Source organism: Pseudopodoces humilis, chromosome 6, assembly GCF_049639895.1.
Source record: "Pseudopodoces humilis isolate 2021_Gansu_Grassland_sample_001 chromosome 6, ASM4963989v1, whole genome shotgun sequence".
NCBI lineage: Eukaryota > Metazoa > Chordata > Aves > Passeriformes > Paridae > Pseudopodoces > Pseudopodoces humilis.
This window is the reverse complement of record NC_142205.1, coordinates 2,283,395-2,308,193: the sequence shown is the minus strand read 5'-3', so window position 1 is coordinate 2,308,193 and position 24,799 is coordinate 2,283,395. Positions and strand designations below refer to the sequence as shown.

At 46.0% G+C, this 24,799-nt stretch overlaps 1 protein-coding gene and 1 long non-coding RNA gene across 2 annotated transcripts in view; both read right to left on the bottom strand.

Moving 5' to 3' along the window:
• The window catches only part of DNAAF9 (dynein axonemal assembly factor 9), a 65,574-nt gene extending 61,720 nt beyond the window's left edge, over positions 1-3,854 (bottom strand). The window contains exon 1 of the mRNA XM_005517950.3: positions 3,747-3,854. Coding sequence (XP_005518007.2) covers positions 3,747-3,835 — 89 coding nt within the window. The 5' untranslated portion in view covers positions 3,836-3,854. The remainder of the gene's footprint in view (positions 1-3,746) is intronic.
• Positions 3,855-11,124: 7,270 nt separating this feature from the next.
• Positions 11,125-16,358, bottom strand: LOC148184071 (uncharacterized). Its single transcript, XR_015772753.1, has 3 exons — positions 16,180-16,358; positions 13,801-13,942; positions 11,125-12,942 (listed from the first exon to the last, which is right to left on the bottom strand). It is a non-coding gene; the product is annotated as an uncharacterized LOC148184071 (long non-coding RNA).
• Positions 16,359-24,799: the final 8,441 nt, after the last annotated feature.

Below are 24,799 nucleotides of genomic sequence, written 5' to 3'. Positions count from 1 at the left end.
ACATCTGTATTTTCATTTTCTTACGTTGCAGCACATTATGGAGAGCATCAACTATTCTCTTCCAAAAATATTATCAGCCTAAAAAATGACAATAATTGAAAAAGTGACAAAGACCAGCAGCTCAAGGGTGATTGTTTTGCCATCACTTACTCTGTGATTAAAAGCACAGGGCACTGCCTGGCACTTGGGCAGAAATCAGAAGTTGATTTTTGGTGCCTCAAGACTAAATTCACCTTCAGGGCTCATTCCTGGACCACAACATCTGCAGCCACATGGCCACAAAGCTCCAAATCAGATGCTGTGATGATGACAAAAGAATTCCAGCTGAAGGTCCACACCATAGCTCTGCTCCTCTCCTTAGCAAATTTCCCATCTACCTCTCTATTCCCATCAATCAAATGGTTCCACACCCCTCAATTCTCACTGTAGCAGGACCTCAGCATTCTTATTTCCCTAAACTGTCAGAAAAACATCCATATTCAAGGAATGGGGGTTGTTCCTCTTTCTTTCCTCCTGTACTTTGCATTGCTAAAATACAGCACATTCCTTAAAAAAAAAGAAAATCCAGTGAAACTGTGCTCTTACAAAATCCTGAACCTCGACATAATTACATAAGGAACACACGGGCACAGACTGTTAATCTTTCATCACAGACAAGTCCCCTACAAAAACTGGTTGGGAAACCACAACAACTCTTTGGTCCCATGCTCCCAAATACCCCATTCGTAGAAAAAAAGCCACATATTTAACCACGATGTGATTAACAACAGAAGAGTTTAGAGCAGGAGAATGTTAAGCACAGAGGAAGAGACAACAGAAAAATGAACCCAAGGACTCATTTTGCATTTCCCCACATGGACACATGGTGAGAACTCATCTGTGTTATGTTACCGCCATGGATAATGAATAATGAGTATTTGCTTACTCTGTTTTACATAAAGGTAATTCAGATTGGGTGGGTGCAGAGCGCTCTGAAATATAACAAATCTGCATTGATTTTCTGATGCAGATATTTAAAACAAGCACTTCATAGGAATTTTGTTCAGAAATGCCTGTATTCACAAAGAAAACACTCATTCACCACTAAACACAGGCACATGAAAGATGACATCACCTCCCAAAAAGACTTCCCCTTTTTTGGGCAGCACTCTTCTCTTACTTAAGGGATTTTTTTTCTTTTCTATTTACAAATCCATTCTTTCCTTGTTACAATGCCGAGGGTCGCCAGCTCCCAAGGTGCCACACGGCAGACCAAAACTCTCAAGTATGTGGAAGAACTCCAAGAATTATCTCTGGCCCTTTCTCTAGTCTTTATATAGTCTGAAGAATTTTTCCATTCCTGTTTGGGAACTTGGGGGCAGGGAGAGGAGGGTAACGGATTGTTTTGTTTTAAGTTATTTTTATTAACTGCCTGCTATCTGCTGACTGCCTGGGAAATTTATTGCAAACACTGGCCTCCATCTGGCCTGACAATAAAAAAATTTAAAAAAGAACTGCACAAGAATGAATGTTAAGTAGGAAAAAAACTAACAGATGACATGGCTCCTACAAATGCACCAAATTACAGTTGCTGGCTGCATCTCCCAGTGGAGCTCAAAAGCTTGCAGATGTTCAGAGAGTCTGAATGTTCTCATGACAACTCTAAAACAGGGTCTCAAATTACAAAAATCACTCAGGAAGAGGAAGGCTTGAGTGGAAACCATTTTCTCTTTCAGCATTTTTTTTTACCATCTTGGCATTTCATTACCCATCATGAATTTTTAGATACTTCACAACTCTACAGAAATACTAAGCTCTTTCTAAATAATTAAGATTAATTTATTCAGTGAAAAAAAAAAAATTGAAAAGGTCACTTTTTTTCTGTCTTATTTTCAGTTCAATTTCTAACTGCAGGCAGAGAGGGAACAGCCGTGTAAACGTGTTTCAAGCAAGCAGAACAACCTCCATTTCTCTCTCTCACTGCAGAATTCCTCATTTCACTGGCAAATTGTCCAAAAAGTGAAAATGCTTTTGTTCCCTTCTTGTACTTAACATAAAAAGCTGTTTGGTTTTGGTGTTTGTTTTCTAATTGAAAATCTACAGCAAACACAGACCCAGGTAGCTCAGCCAAGTGTTTGTCTGCGATTCACGTGCAAGGTCTCCATTCCCTGATTATCTGGCTTCCCACTGGTGAATACTTCCATGTATTGTGCAGTAACTATTGAAAGCATCAAGCACTTCAGTTCCTGCGTTGTCCTTTGTGGTACCATAAAACAGAATCATGGGATCATTTTGGTTGGAAAAGCTCTCTAAGACCATCCAGTCCCACTGTTACCCTGACACTGCAAAGGCCACCACAAAACCTCATCTCTAAGCACCACAAAAATGTTTTTTAATTGCCTTTTAAATACCTGGAGACCCCCACCACTGTCCTGGGCAGCATGTTCCAGTGCTGGACAATCCTTCCAGCAGCGAAATGTTTCCTAATATCCAACCTAAACCTCTCCTGCTGCAACTTGAGGCTGTTTCCTCTATTCAAACCCTTCAGATAATGGGCTGCAGTCTCATATACATGGGTGCACCTTAAGTCTCCAAAAGGAAACAGAGCTCTGGCAACCTAAGGATACCTGAGCTGACACCTGAGCTCCCACAGAGCCAAGGCCACCATCTCACCTGTCCCCACACCCCAGCTCCTGTCAAGCCCAAGGTATTCCCAGAGCTCTGGAAATTTTATTACTTTTGTATCCACAAGGCCCCCAGCAGGTGCCCACACAAATACAGGGTCTTCCTTTTCTCCCTCAGTCCCTCCCAAACCTCAGCTATCCCTACACTAATTCACTTTTCCTGCCTTTCACAAGCCTTTGTTTTCCCTTATTGCCAAGACAGCCCATTCCTACTCCCTCCCAAATCAGGATTATCCCCTACAGAAACACAACCCCAAACCCACCCCCTGCACACCAGCCCTGCTCCAAGCCCCCCTTGATGTCCTGCTGTTCCTCATCCACCACAGCCTCCCACACACCCTCCTTCAAAAGGATTCCGCCTTTGACAATCCCTCCATCCGCAAGGTCACATCAGGCCCTTGTCTGCCGTCCTGTCAGGGCCACCAACACCTACCTCCCGGTAGCCACCTGCCAAATCTACCTGTCCCCATCATCCTTCCCTCCCGTTGCCAGTCCCTCACATGCTGCTCTAGCCCGCCCAAAACCCCCTGAATGACCCCAAATCCGACCGCAACACCCCCCACAGCTCAGTGCCCCGGCACGCCAGAAAACCTCTCCTTAATATCCCATCACTTCTGTCCCACCCCCAAAGCCGTGCACCCCCACCCCAACACCTTCAATCAGGTGCTAAAACCTATTTTATCCCAAATCAGCACCGTCAGCTCTGCAAACGCTCCACCTTCTCCCGTATCAAACCCCTTAACATCCCATCCTACCGCTTAAAACCTCTCCGCAACCCCTCTATTCCAGCACCCTTCAGCACCTCCAACGCCCTGCGCCTCCCACCCCAACGCCCCCAAACAGGCGTTTAACCCTATTTCCTCCAAGAGCAGCACCACAGCTGTGAAAACCTCAGCTTCTCGCACACCAAACTCCCTCTCAGTTCATCAAAAGCCTCCACATTCCCCCCCACACACACCTTCAGCGCCCCTCCAACAGACCCCCCACCCCTCATACCCCTTCCCCACCCCACAGCCGCTTCAGCGCAGCCCTGCCGCTCGCTGTCACCCCACTCCTCGCCTTCCCCGCTGCCCTCTCCGGTACCTGACGAAGGGCCCCGGGGCTCGGGGCCGGGGCCGGGATCGGTGCCGTGGGGGCGGCGGGAGGAGCGCGGAGCGGCCGCACAGCGCCATGGCGACCGCGATGCGCCGGAGGGACGGGGCGGCTCCGCCACTGCGGCCCTGCGCCCCGCCCCGCGCCGCGCGCACCACTCGGCCCGGGGGGGGAAGGACATGGCACACCCGCACCGCTCACCCCGCTCCCAGCCTTTGTGTCCGCACAGGATTTATCCCGAGATTTTTTCCCTTCTCGGAAGAAATGCTGTCGGGAATTCTTGGATAGCCACCCTAGCTGGGAGTAAACATCGCGGGGATGCGGTTGGATACCCCTCCGGCAGGAATGGGCTCGTCCAAGTCCCGCCCCCTGCTCACACACGCCTCACCCCCCCCCCCCCCCCCCCCGTTCATGGGTGCGTCCAGCCCCCGCTACTGCTGATGTCCCCCCCCCACCACGACGGGGCATGGACTCGTCCGATGCCAGGGAGTCCCCGGGTGGGGGGACAAGGGACCCCCTGAGACCCCTTGGGACCCCCTGGGACCCCGGCAGGGGTGACAAGGGACCCCCTGGGACACCGGCAGGGAGGACAAGGGACCCCCTGGGACCCCGGCAGGGGTGACAAGGGACCCCCTGGGACCTCCTGGGACCCCCTGGGACCCCGGGCAGGGGTGACAAGGGACCCCCTGGGACCCACTGGGACGCCGGGAAGGGGTGACACGGAGTCCCGTGGAACCCCCTGAAACCCTTGGGGAGGGATGACACGGAGCCCCCCGAGAAGTGGTGACACAGAGCCCCTAGGAGCAGGGGGACACCCCTGACATCCCATCCAGAACCTCGAGGGATGGTGTGTCCTGGAGCTCCATGCTCCAGGAGTGATGTACCCTGGTGTCCCCAAAGTATTGCCCCCCAAACACCCTGCAGCACACAGACATATCCTGGCTCCCCATGTCCCCCCAAGCATTGCACCCCTCCCCGACTGTAATTCTCTACCCCAATTGCCCCAAAACCACCCGTCTGGGGTGTCACCTTTTCTTGTCATTCCCAAAAAATAACCCCCCTTTCCAACCAGCACCTCTCTGTGCCTGCTGTGTCCTAGTACCAGTACAAACATCTTTACAGACACCCTTTATTCTCTTTACACCAGAAATTCAGGGAGTTTTGCCTCCTCTACCTTACCCTGCTCAGCCCAGAGATTCCAGCCTTGTCTGGCCTCTGACACCCTTTCCCAGTTTTTTCCTATTTTACTGGTGTGTCACCATTGCCAAAAAATCTGAGCCAGCACCCCCAGCTTCCAGGGAGCAGGAGCAGGGATTTTGGGTCCTGCACAGAAAACCTCCAGGGATCTATAAAGGACTGAGGTCATCATAACATGGGGAAGGATCTGGAGCCAGGCTTTAATAAACCGTGAGGGGCACATGGCTGGAAACCCATTAATCACACATCCCTCAGCTGAGGGGAGCACATCCTGCTCCTCCTGCATCCTTCTGCCTCACCATCCAACCCCAGGGCAAGGAAGAGCTGCCCCATGGCATGACAAGAGTTTGAGTAAACATTAAGGAAAACTGAATTTCCTGTGGAGGCTCTCGTTCCTCCCCACCAGAACATTAATCCTCATCCCCCAGTGCTAATCTGTGACGAGCTCCCTGCATCGTGTCCATCCCCGTTAATCACCCCAGCTCCTCATCCCCGGTGGAGAGTGGGATAAGACCCCTTGTCTGCATCTTATTTTAATTACACCAGTATCTGCCAAGAGCAGCATAAAGCTCAAAATCTGCAGCTTTGGGGTGTGATGGAGACACGGGGCTGCTTGGAACAAGCTCCTTTTCCCTTCCCAAAGAGCCCCAGCGCTCAGGGGCTCTCACTCCCACCTCGCTTTTAACCTGGTGCAGGTGAGAACATGTTCCAAAGTGTTCTTCCCTTTTTTCCCCAAAAAACAAATCGGACTTTGCTCGCTGCCACAGAGCAAAGACAAGATAAATAAATATGCTGGGCCATGGCCCAGCTGCCCTGCAGCCACTGGGAAGCATTTTAGCTGACCTTGATAAAGTTCTGATGGTTCCATGTACGGACACGTCTCCACGGCACGCGTTGCGCTGACAAGGAGTTGGCACCATCCCAACCCCAAGATCTTCCTGTTTTTTGAGCCCCTGGACATGCTTTGAGCTTGCTAAGGCAGCATCAGCAATGGGAACTGAAGGTCTGGAAGGAAAAGTGGATAGGATTGCTAAAAATCCCTGGCTTCACTGTAGAAGGCTCCTAAAATGCATTCCTCCTGCTTTCCTTGTCATTTACTGAGTGAGACAGTCTCCTGCAGAGCTGCTGCTCATTGTCCTATCCCAGTCCATGAACCACCAGCTTCCAAAAGGCTTTCCCAAGCCCTCTCTTCTTCCAACACTCACCTAAGGAAGGAGACATGTCCTGACAGTGTATCCTTTCCCTGCAACCGGCACCATCCTGAACATCTGTGTTGGCTCCTTCCATCTCTCTTCCATCTCCTCTTCATCTCCATGAGCCTGCCCAGGGACTCCAAAGCCCCAGGAACACAGCAAGGCTATGGTGGGAGAGGAGAGGGAAAAGAGATCTTCCCAGGATGGGATTTAGACACATTTTGCCCCCAAGACTCTTTCAGCCAACAAGGGGAGACATTTCACCCCACTGGTGCATCGCACCAGGCAGTGACCTGCAGCCTTGTATTTCCCTTGGGATGAAAGATCAGGTCAACAACCTGGAAAACACCCAACAGAGAGGTCAGGCTTCCTGGAGAAGGAGTGATGTGGAAGGGGAAAGAACGTGACATCAGCTATTGTTCCTGCTCTCCAGCTTCCTGAGCTTCGCTCTCCCACTATTGTTGCATGTTTTGAGGGCTGCAAAAGCTGAATGAAATCCACAATTCCCAAAGAGAGGAAGAGGGGAGCAGAGTGGTTTGGAAAGAAGGGGAAAGCTGCTGCTGATGTTTCTTGGTGGGTCCTTCTGACCTAGATCTTATTCAGAGGCAAACACCTGATCTGGGCTGAGTCTGCTCCTGTGACCTGTGTTCCTCGCTGTGTTTTCAGCTTGGGTACCTCAGTGTTGGCATCTGCCCATGGAAACAGCTGCCTTCACACCCTTGTCCCTGGATACCTGTTTATTTTAAGCAAATCCCTGATGGAGAAAACAATGTTGTACACACAGAGAGGCCAAAATTAGCTGTTCACCCTGTGGAGAGGTCCTTTATTCGCCCATCCATGAGGAATGCCTAAACTTCCCACCCTGGGCTGATGGTTGCTCAGTGAGGCTGGAGGGTGAATTTTATTTAAAAATTGGTGGGTACATCCCATGCTACTGGGACCTGCACAACCCCTCCCCACAGAAAACACTGGCTGCTGGGCATGTGGGCTCTGGGATGGCTTTGACATCCTGGTGCACACCAAGGAACCATCCATGAGCCATGCTGCAGGACTTCCCGGGATGGTGGAACCCCAGGAAGACCTGTCTCCATCCCTGGGCATTCAACTGGGCAAAGGCAACCCCAGAAATAAACCCAGAGCCAGCAGCTCCAAATAAAACCAAACAGAAAAGCTTTATGACTCACAAATCCCGCTTTCAGCATCCTAAGAGCCAAGGATCCATCCTTTAGGGCTTTCAATTTGCTTTTCCCTTATCCCTCCGTAGCATCAAGGAGCTATTTTCCTACTGTAACAGCACTTTTAAGGAAATAATTCTGATTTCTCGGAGAGAAAACATGAATTATGCTGTGCTTGCATGGTTATAAACAAGGTAGTCCCTTGCTGTGCCTCAAAATAATTGTTTTTCTTTCTTTTTACTCAGATTTATGGGATCCTGTTGTATTTATGGGGATCCCATTAATATTTCAGAGGAGTCCACCCTCCAGGCAATGGATGTTCATCCAGAGAATGAATTTGCTGCCTACAGAGCTCATACTGAAAAATTTATGACTAGCATGAGAAAGGGATAAAATGAGACCCTTTGAAAAGTTTCCCACTTTCACCTGGGGAGGGAAAATTAAGTAATAAATGATGATGGCAATAAAAAGCTTTCTACTCCATCTATCCAAGTTCTTCAGGCTAGAAGATCTTCATTCTTTTCTAGTGCTATTTTAGGAGGAGAGATATTAAAATTTCCTCTGCTCTGAAATTATTGTTTTATTCTTACCGCAAAAAAAGCAGCCCCCAGGTCAAAGAAAATAAAAGGGTGAGTTACTTCAACAAGCTGAGATCTGCTTGTTTATACCACCCTGAATCTGGCACCACACACCCATCAAACACAGGGTGGAGATGCAGGAGGCGATGGAGACACAACACACCGAGATCCTGCAAGCACAGGAAACGTGTCAAAAAATAGCAGTGCTGACCCTGAGTTACCCAGAATTGTTTTGTTATAGCCACTGCTCTTTGTAAATGAAGAGTTTGGCTAAGAAATAGAGGGAGCTGAGGGTGACCAGGAGGTGGAAAGGATTTTTTAGATGTATCTTTTGCGAACTGGTTCTGTGAAAGGAGGGAATTTGGTGCTGGTGGTGGAACTTCACTGCTGAAGTTCCTTTTGGCCTTTCCAACAGTGGGTGGAGCAAAGGGATGGTTGCTGTCTGATGGGGGAACAAACCGCTCTCCCTGAGAATAATTTATTGTCATGGCTTCCTCATTTCAACATGTTTTGGGACATCTCCAGGTGCTATAGGATCGTGGAATAACTTGGGTTGGAAGGGACTTGAAGTCTTGTCTTGTTTGGCCAAATCAGATTTACCAGCATGGGATTTGGTCTGCAAAAAATCAGGATATTGCTGTCTGGAGTGGTGTTCTGGTATCTCTTCCCTGACACCCTGGATGCTCTGGAAAGGTTCTTCAAAAGAAGGAACAGCTTGGATATGGCTTAGGATCAGAGGGAAATTCAGGTTGGAAGGGACCTCAGGACATCCTTACTCCAACCTCCTGCTCAAAGCAAGGTCACCCATGAGGTCAGACCAGGTTGCTCTGGGCTGTCTTCAGTTTGCTCCTGAAAACATCCAAGGATGGAGACACTGAAACCTCCCTGGGAACCTCCCTGGTACCCCAAACCTCGAAGATATCCCTTGAATCTGGTCCTCTCCCACTGCCAGCCCACAGCCTTCACCTACCCACCCTCAGCATTCCAGGTGTGTGGCCACCACCTCCTGGAGCCAACCAGCCCTACACTCATTTTTTTTTCCAGTTTTTGAGCCTCAGGTGACCAGAGGAAGCCAGGCCCCACAGCATTTGCTCTGTGGCCTCCCCTGCATCTCATTATCCCCAGGAACAACTTCCCACCTCTCCCATCCCGTTTCCTCTGGAGCTCAAATCCCTCTCTTCACTGTGCTTTGCCATTGCAGGAGCCTCCTCTCAACACTGCCTGAGGATACACTGCTTAAAACCTGATTTAAGCCAGCATCCCCTGATTTTGCAGTTCCCCAGCTCGCTCTCAAGTCTCTGCCTGTTGGCCTGGGGAGAAGCTGCCACTTAAGGCAGAGCAGCGTCTTCAAAAGCTGGATGTGCAAGGGAAGAGCATCTCCAAACCTCTCCATGTTGGGCAGAGCTTCTCAGCTGGTGGTCCTGGAGAGCTCTGGGCTCCTCCTAAGGCATCCACAGGAGATGATTAAGAAAGTAAATTGGCCAGGATGCTTCTGCTCACTGTAACTCCATTGCATCACACTGCAGAATTGTTAGGGTTTCTATGAAGATATGGATCATAGAATTCCAGAATGGTTTGAGTTGGAAGACACTTTAAAGATGATCTCGTTGCACCTCCCTGCTGTGAGCAGAGCCACAGCTTCTCTGGGCAACCTGTGCCAGGGCCTCACCACCCTCAGAGCAAAGAACTTCTTCCCAATATTCCATCTACATGTCTCCTCAGTCAGTGTGAAGCCATTCCCCTTGTCCTGGCACTCCAGGCCCTTGCAATGAATGAGCCATGAAAATTTCTCCTGCTTTTCCTCTTCCAAAGAGACTCACAGAAGCTCTTTCTCTCTAAGACCATTTCCCTTCATCAGTCACCCACCATTTTCCCCAGAAATCAGTCAGAATTTCTCCTTAGGAGGAATTTTCCATTCCTGGACTCTCCGTTTTCAGCTTGCAATGGTTTCTGTCTCAGAAATGTGAGCTGAGAATGCCGGGGACGTCAGGAAGGGAAAATCCATCTAAGCTTTTCATCTCCTTTTGTCAGCATTTAATTTAAGTAGGATTTTCATGCTGCTGATTCATCTCCAAGAGCTTCCCACCCACCTCCCTGTTCATTCCAGTGCTTCCCACATCCTTTGCAAGGGGAGGGAGCCACTAGTGCTGCAGTGGGATCAGTGACCTAATTCCTCTGAAACCCTCCTTTTTCTCCAAAGAAGAACATTCATGTCCTCGGGCTCCATCACTGATTTCCACCCTGCAGAGTCACCACTGCCTCTAAATCTCCTTTTGAGCCTCATTCATGGCAAAATGTAGCTCCTGAGCAGGCTCCCTGCAGCGTATCCGGGATATCCGATGGAGCGGTACCTTGCTGACCACTTCACTCTGTTTGTTGGCTCCAGGGGAAGGAAACAACAATGAGATCACTTGGAAAGATGTTTTTTTTTCCTTCAGATTTGGCTTGCCCAGTGGAAATCCAGGAGTGTGGTCAACAAATGGCAAGCAGAGATTCCCTTCACCCTCTGCGGAAACTGAAATTAAACTCATTTTCAGTCATCCATGAAAACAAAGGTGATGATAATTACAGCCAGCAGCACTCCATCCTCCTCTTCCATCCTGCCTCGCTCCAGAGGGAGGAAGACTGAGCTCACAGTTTGGTGGAGGGGCTGTGGGAACCAGCAGGGACAAAACTGGGACAAAGCCAGCAGCCGGAGCACCACGCCGGGCTCAGCTCCCAGGTTTTGTTCAGTGATGGATGGGGACGAGTGCATTGTGTCCCCCAGAGCCATTTAATCATGGATTTGATGCTCGGCATGGATCCTGGAGCTCTACCAGAGGCACACTGGGATGTGCTCAGCAAGGCCTCTCCGCGTGGCAGCATTCCGGCCTCGCGAGCCGCCGCATCCCTCCGCTACCAAGACAAATTAGAGGAACACAGCTCATTTTATGGCTTGCTCCGAGCGGGTCAGCCTGGAGACCACCACAAAAAGATCCTCTGCAGATCAAATGAGCAGTTACAGAGATTTGGGAGGGAGCACACATGAATAAAAACATTGCATTTGGTCAATTCGCCGCCTCTCAGCGCGCGGCGTTTTCGCAGCTGCAGGCAAGGGAAACAGAGCGGCTCATTTAATGAAGCCTTGGGAAGGAAAGCTGTGGAGAGCTTCCCCCTTCCCATTTATTCTTGTGAAATACACAGCTTGGGAAAGCACACAGTCCCAACGAGATGTAAATCTGGGGTTAGTAATAAAATCTTCTCTCCCCGTCTAGGACAGCTGGAAAGGGAAAAGCTCCAACCTGTTGCTTAATATGCAACGTGAGGAAATCGCCACTGAAAAAAAACGCTGGCAACAGGATCCAAAAGAACTCCATTCCAGCATTGGCCAGCAGCCTTTGCTGTGTTTCATGAGCTAAAAAATCTTCAGAGAACTTAAGGGAGCTCTAGAAATAAGACCCCACTGTGAAGAGCTTCCTGGGAAGCCATGGCAGGGGCATGGACAACTGCAGCGGCTCCTATGAGCTCTGTTTTGGCCCCACATCTTAAGAAATGAGAGCCCAAAATCTGCTTTTTGGCTGCTCTTTGCTGTGGGACTGAGTGCTGAGTGTTGGAAGGGTCGGGCTTTGCTGGAGCTACTTCTCCATGACTCAAGAAACTTCAAATCTTGCATCACTCCAGCCCCTTTTGGTGGCTCCCATCAGTTTTTTTTTCCCCAAATAATTGCAGGGAGAGCCACTGGTCTGTGCTGTGGGACAAGCAGGAAGCACTTGGGCAGGTGATGATTTCAGAGAATCAAATCATAGAATCATTGAGGTCGGAAAAGATCACTAAAATCACTAAGTCCAAGAATTAACTCACCACCATGTTCACCACTAAACCATGTCCTCAAATGCCACATCACTATGGTTTTTAAATCCTCCCAAGAACGGTGCTTCCACTCCAGCCTATGCCAGGGCTGGACGAAGAATTTTTCCCTAATATCCAATCTAACCCACCCTGGAGCAACCCGAGGCTGTTTCCTCTTCTCCTGTCCCTTGTTACCTGGAATATTTCAGATTTTATTCACCTTTATTTTATTCACCTTTTTTTATTTCACCTTTGCCAACCTCACCATGTTGTCGCATACGGGCCAAATTCAAAGATCTTGGGCTTTCACAAGAAAAAAAATCCTGATTTGTTAAAGACAGCATCCCTGATTTCTCATCCCTTGGGCATGGGCAGGAATTGTGTCACTCCAACCCGCAGCACAAAAGCCTTTGTGAGCTCTTTATGCTTTGCACTAAACCAGCACCAGCCTCTACAAGACGGTGATTTAGAACTCTCTATCTCCCCCAGGGCAATCCCAGCCGGCTCCAGAGCGATTCCAGCAGGAATGGCTTTCCCAGCGGGTGTTTGCAAAGTGCTAAGGCTCAGCTGAGCAATATCTCAGTGGGGAATCCCATAGCCCTTAATTTATCGATTACCATTAGCAGTGATAATACTAATAACAGCAGCAGAGATTAAAATATTCTCTGCACAGGCACAGAGAGCTTCCCAGAGTTCTGCCAGCTGGGAAAAGGCTGAGAAGGCTTTCTGGAAGTGGTGTCTCTTTGTATTTCACCCCAAAGACAGGACCCACCTCCTGAAATATGTCAGTGGGATGGAGGCACCTGCTTTTCTGCTCCCGGAGAACACTCAGCCAGCTGGGCAGCCTCTTCCCGAGAGGTTTTCCCACCGCTAAGGTTCACACTTGCCAGCTTTCCTCGGGGAGGGGGCATTGTGGGCCCTTTCTGGGGGTCCTGTGTGACACCCGGTGGCAGCAGCTGGGTTATGGATGCAGCTCCGCTCGCCGCCTGCCAGCGATGCACAAAGTGATGCCTGGGACCTGCTCACAGGGGGATGCAGGGCACACGAGCCAAACTGCAATCACGGCTTTCATCCAAGTAAAAGCTCATTGTGCTCCTGAGAGTGGGGGAAAAAGCCCTTTTTAAATAAATCACAGGCTTTTCTCCTCAACCTTCGTCAATGGGAGAGTGCAATGAGTCAACCGAGGCTGTTACAACAACTCCAAAAAATGTCCTTCCTGCAGGTATTGAAAATGAAAACACAAAATTAATGTACAAGTCTGTTTTTGCCCACAATCCAGTGCAGCTGTATCAGATGTACAAATTGCCAGCATGTGTGCACCAGCTGAAGTCCCCCAAAACAAGGAATGCAGCATTTATTAAGTTATTTTAGGCTTGGAGCTGCCTATGCTTGTACTGAACATGGCTGGGAGATTTGTGGTGTCACTTGATCAGGTTGTCCAGAGAGGTTGTGGATTCCCCAGCCCTGGAAGTGTCCAAGGTTGGATGTGGCTTGGAGCAATCTGGGATGATGAAAGGTGTCCCTGTCCATGGCAGGAGGTGGAAAGGAATATTCCAATGTGCCAGGGCCACACCACCCTCACAAAAAATTTCTCCCAACCAGTCTAACCCTCTCTCCTATCAGTCTAACCCTGCCCTCTGGCAGTGGGAAGCCATTCCCTGTGTCCTGTCCCTCCATCCCTTGTCTCCAGTCCCTCTCCAGCTCTCCTGGAGCCCCTTTATGCCCTGGAAGGGGTTCTGAGGTTCCCCTGGAGCCTTCCCTTCTTCTGGTGAACATTCCCAGCTCTCCCAGCCTGGCTCCAGCCCTCAGAGCAGCTCCATGGCCTCTTCTGGATTTGCTCCAGCACCTCCAAGTCCTTCTGCTGTTGGACCTGGAGCTGGAGCAGCTCTGCAGGTGGGGTCTCACCTGAGCAGGGCAGAATCCCCCCCTTCCCCTGCTGCCCACACTGGGGGATCAGCTCAGCATGGCTGGGGCATGTCCAGCCAAAAAGTCTCATGTTTGGCTTTCCCAAGAACCAAATCACCCACCCAGAAGCCCCAAGAGAGGCGTGGGTACCCAGCAGATGGATAAATACCTGTGTAAGTCTCTGTAGATGTGAGGGTGCTGCTCCCTGCATCCCCAGCTACGACCACGACAAGGCTCAGCCACACTGGGAACTTTTAAAGGCAGGAACTGGGGAACAGGGAGGTGATTTGGGACAAAACTTTGTCAAATCCCTGAAAAAAAAAGAATGAAATTGCACAAACTGATGTCCAGATCCCTGTCCCTCTTGAACCCCTGGTGAGCCATGAGTGTGTGGCACCAGCATGGGTGGAAAGGAAACCTCCAGTGTCCTTAACTGGGAAATAAATCCCCGGTGGGTGTCTCGCCTCTGCTGCCTAGTTTTATATCTGGAACTAATTTCACCGTCATTCTGATGAGTGACGAGGTGATTGCTGCAGCTGGGCTATTCAGCCTGCTCCAAAGAACCCCCTTTATTTTCCATTAATTCAGGCAGTGATTACAGACTCCCGGCCAAATTTATTTCTGCTGCGTGTAACACCATTAAAAGCAGCGCCTTCACCCTGGGGATGGGCTTAGCCCAGCACAGCCCTCGCTGTTTAAATCCTGTGTTCACGTTTCTTTGTTCTGTGGGAGACAAAGGAAAAGTGATTTTCCCTAGATTAAATAAATAAATAAACTAGGAAATGTGCTGCCTCCCTGCACAAAAAAAAAAAAATAAAATGGACACTTAAGTCACAACCCCAGGTAATTAGAAATAACCCCAGATAATTAGAAATGAGCCAGAGTCAAGAAAATGGCCAAATGGCAAAAAAATATCTGAAAAAATATATGAATATATGAAAATATATGAAATATTCTCTGAAGAGCACTGGGCCAGGGGAAGGAGAGCACAGTGCACGATGCTGACAGAGCTGAGGACAATGATCACAAACTCTTCTTTCCCGACCAGCTGGGAGAGGTTTGGAGCCGAGGAGGGTTTTGTGCAGAGGAGGGCACTGTGTAAAAACGAGACAAGAGCTGAAAAAGGAGGAGGGGGTGAAGCTGCCCGGGATAATCGCTGGGAGAGCATCTGCAGGAACGTCCACAAAGCCCCTCGTGTTGATGCTCTCTTCATTTTTTGTTTCCTGCTCCTCTGTGTTCTGCTGGCAGCACAATAAAACAAGGGAAGGGCTGGGGATACAGAATGAGAATTGATTGCTGCTGCTTTTCCTAACTGTAAAATAATAACTTGAGGAAGAAGGGCTGTTATAAGTGCATATTATATTATTGGCTTCCCTTCCCTCTTGAATATAAGGTTAGATATATTATTTAATATATATTATATATATATTATTTAATATATATATTATATATATTATTTGGCTTTTTGCCAATATTATAAGGTTAGAAAACTTTGTTGTACTAATATAGTTCTTTTATTTCTGTCATTGATGAAATTTAGAAATACTCGTATAATACGTATCTATTAGGCTATAACATGATATTAAAGCACAAACTAATTTTTGTTTTGTTTATTTTCAGAGACTGAATAGATAGTCAGAGATCCCCCTGAATTCTTAAAATTATCTTGTCCTCCAAGAGAAGGATTTATTGCATCCTTATCAGAGGGTGGAAAACCCCGTGGAGCCAAGGAGATTGATCTATTGGGAAAGGGGCAAGGTAAAAACTAAACAAAGGAACATCAACAACTTAAGAAGAATGTATGAATATGTATGAGAATTTATGGATATATAGTAGGGTTCTGTTTTTAAGGGACAATCCTTTGTTATTAAAGTGTGCTCTCTTGGCTGAATGCAGAGACACATGGCCGTATCTTATATATAAATATAAATATATAATAGTTGTATTATATTATTTTATAAATATGTTATATATATTATATATATTATGTTATATATAATTAATATAATATAAAATTATATTATATATTATATATATTGTAAATATATTATAAAATCTATTGTAATATATAATTTTCAACCCTAATTTATAATATATTTTATATATATTTATATTTATAGATAAAAATATAGTGTATATATAAAAATATATATATAAATACATACATTATAATATTATATATTTATATATTTTATATAAAAATATAAAGTAAATACTTTCTTTTTATCTCCTAATTGTCTTTCTATTAAACTTTGAAATTCTACATAAAAATATGTGAACCTCGTTTTTCACAGGGCTGAACAGGATTGAAAGCATGTGCAAGCAGGGGCTGTGTGAATGCGACTCTTGCCAGCGCGATAATATTCCCGGTTTACCAACTAAAAGGAAGCTAAAATTAGGATATAAAAGTGTCTTCCACCGAGGGAACAGAAATAAATTGTCCTATTGTCAAGGGAAGGGCGTGGGGAACCTCCCGTCTCTGCCCTTGACTTTGACCCCTGTGCCTTTCTCCCTGGTGTCACCCCGAGCTTTTCATCCCGTCCTTTACCTTGCTCCATCTCTACACGGGGAACAATAGGAGCGGAGCTGTCGAGTTAAATGGCAATTTACAGCTGAAACAAAGGAGCCGAGGTTTTACAGCACGGCCTCCGGCAGCCCATTAAATGCAAACAAACCACTGATCTCATTAGTGAGCGCTCCCAAGGCACGGCCCCGCCCGGAGCTGCGCTGCTCTGCAAGGCGGAGGATGCGAAATCTTGAAAAGAAAATACGGGAAATACCCGATTTGTCTTTTGTCAGAACGGTTTTTGTCTTCCCTTCCCTTCCCGCACCTTCCCTTCCCGCACCTTCCCTTCCCGCACCTTCCCTTCCCGCACCTTCCCTTCCCGCACCTTCCCGCACCTTCCCTTCCCTTCCCGCACCTTCCCGCACCTTCCCGCACCTTCCCTTCCCGCACCTTCCCGCACCTTCCCTTCCCTTCCCGCACCTTCCCTTCCCGCACCTTCCCTTCCCTTCCCTTCCCGCACCTTCCCTTCCCGCACCTTCCCGCACCTTCCCTTCCCGCACCTTCCCGCACCTTCCCCTCCACTCCCCTCCCCTCTTGAAGATTTCTGTGTGTTTACAATCAGAATCATGGAACGGTTTGAAGAGAAGAGACCTTAAAAAAAATACAATTTTCAACCTCTTGCCATGGGCAGGGACACCTTTCACTAGCCCAGCTGGCTCCAAACCCCCTCCAGCCTGACCTTGGGCACTTCCAGGGATGTGGCAGGCACAGTTTCTCTGGGAATACCTGTCCCAGGGTTTCATCACTCTCACCATAAAATATATAAAATAAAAAATAAATTATATAAAATAAAAAATATTTCTTCTATATATCTGTTCTTTCCAGATTCCTGTTGGAAGATCTCGCTGGCAGGGAGCTCAGGCAGAGGAGTGGGGTGAAGGGGCTTGGGTTTCACTCCTGACATCTCATTTCACTTATCCTATCAGAAAATGTAAAGAAGACCCATCAGGCCTTTTTAAGATGTTGATGCAGATGAGTTAAAACTGTCCAAGGGCAGGAGAGTTACAATTGCAATGTAAACTTCCCTGCAGTAAGACACAAAGATTATTGTGCTGTTCCTCCTGGAATTCAGAAGCAGTTAGAAAACTCTCATTGGATTAAAAAAAAAACCCAAACAAACAAAAAAACAACGAAAAAACCCCAAAAAAACAAAAAAACCAACCCCCCCCAAAAAAAAACAACAAAAAAACCAAAAAAACCCACAAAACAGGAAAAATTATATGCAGGAATGGAACTGAATTTCAAGCACAAACCCCCACACCCCTGGGAGATGCTCCTTTTAAATATCAGGAGGTTTAGAGCTGGTGATCAGTCATTTCTTGAACACGTTTATGATCTGAAGAGGATTCAGCCAAAGCAAAGGAAAGGGCAGATGAGAAGTCAACAGGGTGAGAGTCAGTGCCCATTGCATGTGCAAAACCTTCACCTGAGCTGGGTCTGTTTTCTCCCTGAATGATCCCAGTGGGTCCTTTCCAGCACAGGATATTCTATAATTAAATATATCATGTCGTTATGAACTTAAATGTCACTCAGAAATATTTACACACCTGAGAAATCTCTGTTCATACAGGAAATTCTCTGCCCCAGGAAGGTTTTACCTCCCACTCTCTGAATTTATTAAAAAATCCTTTCTCTGCAGGTGCACCTGTCTGTGCAGAGGTGGGCAAAAAAGCACCCATGTCCCAAATTTGCTACTAAATAACATTAAATATTTGAGGTTGGATGCATGTTGTGCCATGAGCTGAGGTTTCTATATCAAGCCTTTGTTGTCAGAACTGTGCTGCTCCAGCTCCTTGCTCCACTGGCACTGGGAGGCAGCAAAACCACAGAAAAAAAGGTGCAAAGGCAAAGAAAAAAAAATATAACCTGGCTGTTGCTTTTCCTCCAAGTAGGAAATATTCCCATCATGGTCCTGGTTTTAATTGCAGCAGGTTCTTCCTCTGGGTCTGCAGAGCTTTGCTGGCTCCCGCTGTCCCTTTCCTCTACATCCAGGCAAAACCTGGGATTTGTTTCCACCTGCAGCAGGAGATGCAGCCAGAGGCAGAAAGGAGCCCTGAGAGCAGAGCAAAGGAGGATCTCTGCCCTGGAAGGGCCACACAGGGATGTTCCACGCCTGCAACAGGAAGTCCCAGATTCCAGGTCCAGGTATTATCCCAGGGTCTCTGGGAGTGACCATGACATTTGTGACAGGAGTCCCCAGCTGCTTGAAAAACTGCAGGAGAAATGGCATTTCTGACCAAAATGGGGAGCCACAAACCTGGAGGAGAAGCTTTAATGGCAGTGATGAGGAGCCATTGCTCCATCACAGGCTGTGGGATCGCTCCTTCCCCCAGCTGCCAGGAGCAACAGGAAGGGATAAAAACCAACACTGATGATCCAAAAAAATCAGCCTGAGGGGTTGTTTTACCTGCAGGAGGCTCTTGCTCAGATCCCTGCTCTGAAAGATGCACAGAAGATTACAAACCCTATCCCTGGAAGTAGTCAAGGCTCGGCTGGATGGGGCTTGGAGCAAATCTGGGATGGGAGGTTTGGACTCACAGAGAAAGGATTCACAGAGCTGCTTCCTCCTGCAGGCTCAGTCAGTTTTTCTTCTTGTTTTTTGTCATCTGTTCATGCATTTCCCTCCTCCTCTGCTGCCAGGATCTGCACACCAATTACACCCAGACTGCTGCGGGCTGTGATCACCACTGCCAGCACCAGCGCAGGCCTCCTGCAGGAAAACACAAGTCATTAAAATTAATAACAACCTGCCAGGCACTCAAGACACAGTGAATCAGCATTGAAACTCAGACCTAAAGGCTGGCCTCGTGGGGCTTGGAAGCTGAAGAAAAGAGTTTCACATAATTGTGTGCTCATGCTTGGATTTTAATTACATCCACGTGGAGACATCATTTATTATTGTATGAGCATTGCTCTTACAGGCAGGAATTTGGGAAAAGCACAAAAGCACAGGGAGGCAGTGAGTGAATCCATCATCCATCCATCCATCCATCCATCCATCCATCCATCCATCCATCCATCCATCCATCCATCCAATATGTTTGTGATTTCAAGACCCTGCGCCCCTTCATTAGAGCCAGCTCACCCCAGCCTGGAAAATTCTGTGTGAAGGCAACGTCAGGGAAGGCAGCCCTGAACTGCAAGGTCTGTTAGGAGCTCCCAGACAGATGCTCAGTAAATCAGGGGACTCACATGATCCCATAAATCACGATCCTGATTAGGGTCAGAGGCTGCACGTGCTGCACAAAGCGCTGCCCAGGACCTGCCGGGCTCCTCCCGTGGGAGGACAGCCAGAACTTCTCTCCATGGCAAACTGCAAATCCCTGCATTGTGCAAAGTCCTTGTCTCAGAGGAGTCCAGCACAGAACAAAATCAATCCTGGTCTTTTCGGGATTCTGCTCTCACCTGGAAGTGTGTCTCTAGGGGAGGCAGAAAAGAAATCACCGTTTCTCCAAACACACCCATGGATGTCACCCATTGAAGGCACAGGTTGGGCACCAGGCTCAGCCCAGGACAGCCATGGATGTTGGTATCCCAGTGGAAAAGGGAATATGTGATTTATTTGCACAGACCACGATCTGGCACGGGAGAGTTTCTGATTATATTGATCCACAGGGTTACCCTTAAGCCAGGCTCCATGGCTACATCGGAATCAGGAATGTGCTGCCTGCTTAATATCTTTATTTTCCTGTTTGTTTTGTTGTTCATTTCCTGGTTCCTCTAACAGGAAGAGCTGCAGCTCCCAGTATTTAATGCCGGGCAGGTTAAATCCCGTGGTGTAATTTCATTATCCCCTCCAGGTATGTGGAGCGTGAAGTTAAAGGGATCAGAGCTGTTCTGGGTTAGCCAGGCACAAAAATGAGGGGGAAAATCAACCTGTAAAGGTGAATTGGCTGTGTCTGAACAAAGTGACACAAACAGCCTCTTAATTAGCTACAGGGATAATGAGATCACTTGGGCAGGGGAGCAGGAACACAGTCAGAGAATCAGGGAATGGTTTGGGATGGAAGAGACCTCAAATCCCACCCAGTTCCACCCCTGCCATGGGCAGGGACACCCTCCACTGTCCCAGGTGGCTCCAAGCCCTGTCCAACCTGGCCTTGGACACTTCCAGGGATCCAGGGGCAGCCACAGCTTCTCTGGGCACCCTGTGCCAGGGCCTGTCCACCCTCACAGGGAGGAATTCCTTCTTTAAATCCAGCTTTAAACTGAAAATTTAAACTCAGCTCTCACCTTCAGGCAGAAGCAGTGCAGCCCCATTTCAAAATTTCATTTCATTCCATGAAATTCTGTTTCACTTCCCTTCATTCCATGCAGTTTCATTCCATTTCATGAAATAGAACGACACTTAAAATTTTATTTTATTTTATTTTATTTTATTTTATAACACAAAATTTCATTTCATTTCATGAAATTGCTTTTCATTACATTTAATTTCATTAAATTCCCGTTCATGAAATGAAATATTGAAATTCCATTTCATTTCATCCCACAAAATTTCCTTGCATTTCATTTCATTCCATGAAGTGAAATGGAAAGGAAATTTCATTTTATTTCGTTGCAATACGCAAAATTTCATTTCATATCGTTCCATGAAATTTCATTTTAATTCCTTTAATTCCACTCCATGAAATTTCCTGTGACCTCCAACAGTGTTCCTTGGACAGCACCCACACAATTTTCAAGGAAAAGGGAAGCTGGAGGAATTCTCTAGAAGCAGAGGTGAGCAAATCCAGGAGTGACCAAAGTCTCCAACCACTTTCCAGTAGAAATGCAGAGATTTCTCTTAAAAATAAAGTTGATTTGTGTGGAGTTTTTTTTCATTATTAAGTGTTTAAACCGAATTGTTCATGAAAAGTAGCAATTTGTGCTTCTTTGTCCTGGATTATCAAACCTTGTCCCAAACTCTTCATAGAGTCAAGTTTCAAGGATGCCTCACCTATAGCATGAAGTTTAAGATCTTGATTTTAAAATCATCTTCAAAACATCTACAAGTGCCCAGGAACCATAAATACTTCTGAATAAGACAGAGAAATACCTGGAAAATGAGAATTTTGGGGTAAAACAAGCCATTGCTAACAGCATTTCAAATCTCTGCCAGAGTCAGCACTGCGGAATGGTGAACACCAGGTGTGTTATTAGCGATATTTTTTTTTATACTGCATTTAAAAGAATCATCTGTCAATGCCAATCATTTCCTTTTCCACAACTCATAAAGTGGCTAATTTAAAAACCATAATAAAAATATTAATAGTTTGAGTAATTTGTGTTCACAGGGATCTTGTGATGCAGAGCCTCCCATTAATCCTTTTTTTGGTGGGCACTTGTGAAACAAACCCTTTTCCTCAGTGCCAACCATGGGTCTTGCAGGACCTGAAAAAACAAATTCAAAATCATTTCAGTTGTTCTGATTGGATGGATGGGATTAGGAGCAGAAGTTTTTCTTTCCTGAGTTCAGAGCTCAGCTTGGAGATCCAAGACAAGGAGCATCTTCCAAATCATTTTTTCACAGAATGCCTTTGGACAATTGGAAATAAACAATATTTAAATTGACTTTAGCGAGTTTGCCATGGGAACTTACTAAGGACGGAGCCCAACGTTTCTTTTTCTGAGCTATAAAAAGAAGTTTTGCTCTTTTCTGGGTGCTTCAAGAGCTGATGTGTGGGATGTGACATGATGAGGACACGGCACAAGAGGAGAGCAGAGAACTCAAGATATCACAGACGCGCCTGAGAGCAGCAGGGAAAGGAAACAAAGCGGGTGAAATTACCCCAAAAATAATTTGGATTTATAAAGGTTATAAAAACTAAGAACTGCTGTCCTTCCATAGAGCCAGAAACACCTCCTGGATCCCCTCATGGCTGGCAGGGCTCTGCCCGACCCAGGAGTGACGCCGGCTGGAAAATCTGGAAATTGCAGAAATTTCCTTGCTCGGAAAACCGCGGCTGGAGAGGGCTCCAATTCCCAGTGATTATTTGTGGGGTTTTTCCTAACATTATAGTAAATATTTGGAATAAACCAAAGAGTATTTCCATTTCCAAGGATAAACCATCACAGAGCTGTTCCGTCCTGTCTCATTTGTGCCATCTATTTAACCTTTCCTGTTGTATTTCTCCCCAATTATCCCAAAAGCAGCACAGTTTCCAGGATTTTTGTTGGGCAGCAGAAACCACGAGCTGCTTGAAGCTCACAAAAAAAACCCCTCACTCAAATATGGTCTGGAAGCATGCTCCAGGCAGCATTCCCTCTGCAAATTCCAGCTGTAAAAGAATAAATAATGAGCAGTATTTATATATCATATATATAATATGTATATAATACAACATATCTATTATCTATTATCTATTATCATCTATTATCATCTATTATATATTACATATATATTCAATTATATATTATATATTTCATATATATAATATATATCATAGCTACAGGGATAATGAAATCACTTCGGCAGGGAAGCATGAACACATAATAATATAATATCATATCATATCATATCATATCATATCATATCATATCATATCATATCATATCATATCATATATGATAGAATATATGATAGAATATATGATAGAATATGATAGAAAAGAATATAATAGAATGGAATTATTAATTATATATTATATTTTATATAATCATATATTTATATATTAGTATTATATTAATATTATGATATGATATGATATTATTATTTTCATATAAATCTAATATAATATAATATAATAAATATATAATATATATAAATACTGATCCTGGAATTATGGAAGGGAGGGGAATGATGCTTTTACTTCAATCAGGAGAGCCAAAGAATATAAGAAATTAATCTGTGTACACCTGAGCAATTTCCCAACAACAGAACCAGGAAATAAAGTCACAACTTATCCTGACGTGCAGAGCACCCAGGTTTCGTGGCTTTCTCTGGAGTGTTTTCAGATGTTCTGCTTATATATATGTATTTTAAAAAATTAATATTAGCGTATTTCTAGATTTCAATCTCTGTCTGAAGTATCACCCCTGCCACCTCCCTCCGATGTTCTCTGTCCCCTATACATTACCTCAGATTTTAAACCCAAAATGTTCACTCTGTCCCCTATAGTTTACCTCACATCCCTCCCCCAAAAAATATTCATTCCATCCATTAAGCAGATTTTATCCCTCAAATTTTCCCTACTTGTCCCCTTATGACAACCTCAATTTTCACCCCCCAAAATACCACCTATTAATCACATCAATTTTACATCAAAGTTTTCATTTCCTCCAGCGCAGATAACTCAGATTTTATCCCCAAAATGTTCATTTTATGCCCTAAAATTCGCCGATTTCAGTAGCGGGTGCTCGCCACAGGGCGGCAGCACCGAGCACTGCGCATGCGCCGCTGCCTTTGTTCCGCCCCACCTTTAATCATGGCCGCCACGGGAATTCGCCTTTTCGGGTGGATTTTGGTGGATTTATGGTTTAGTTTGATTCGGTTTTTATTCTTTTCTGAAGGGTTTTGTGTGGGTTTGGGGTGGTTTTTTTGGGTTGTCGTATCGCTGAGGCATTGGGGGCTGCAATTCCTGGTTATCACCACGAGGTGGAAGCAGCGACTCAGGTCAAGCCGCGATCCCGGACTTGATTTTTTTTCTTGCCTTTTTAAACCTTTTATTATTTTAATTTATAAATACAGAAGTTATGTTTGCCCCTTTAAAACCTTACGGTCCTATAGGCAGAGCTTTCTTATATCCTAAAATCCTGTATACACAGCGCACACGGCGTTTTGTTTTGAAATTAAGTTCTATCTGTATTAATTTTGTTGATACGTATAAAGACGAGGAACTTTAAAGGTTTTAGTATTTATTCTCACATACACACACATTCCCTGTGAGTTTTCAGGTATTTTTGGGGCTGTAAATCCCCTTTCTGTGAGGGTCCACCTGCCCACCTTGATTTCCTACTCATCCTTTCCCTCATGCCTCAATGGAGCTGAAGCCAAGAGTGAAAATTTAAAGAATAAACTGGAAAAACAACCCCAAAACTCAATAACACACTCCACAGTAAAAATATTTGCCTATGTTTACATACATCCAGTAAAAATATTCCATCTAGAGAAATCCTGGATTTCCTGTTGCATCCACCGAACTGGCACAGCTGAGAATTGATGCCATTAAATTTTATTTTCCAAAATACACAATTACCTCTGGCCAGCTGCTTTGGCCCCACTGATGTCCACTGGTTATAAGTCATTCTCTTCATTAATTAGCATTCTATCCTTATTAGCTGATCATTTCTCGCTCTCATCTGGCCCACATTCTTTAGCCCTTTAATCATCTTTTTCTCAGACTTTCCAGCTTTCCAACCCTTAATCCTTTCTGCATCTTCTTGTTCCTCCAGAATCCTTGAAGGGCCATAAATTTACAATCCCAGATGTCAAATCTTCCAGCTCCCTTTGGCTTTAATTGCGGCTTGCTGGGGTTAATTTTGGCTAATTTAATGTTTGTCTGAAAAAAAACCCAAGTTTCATTATTTAAAGTTTTTATGGAAGTTTAATAAGGGATAAACTTATTTTTAAGTTAAGGGGCAATATCCAGCACTGGGGTACCTTGGTAAAATGCCAGAAGCA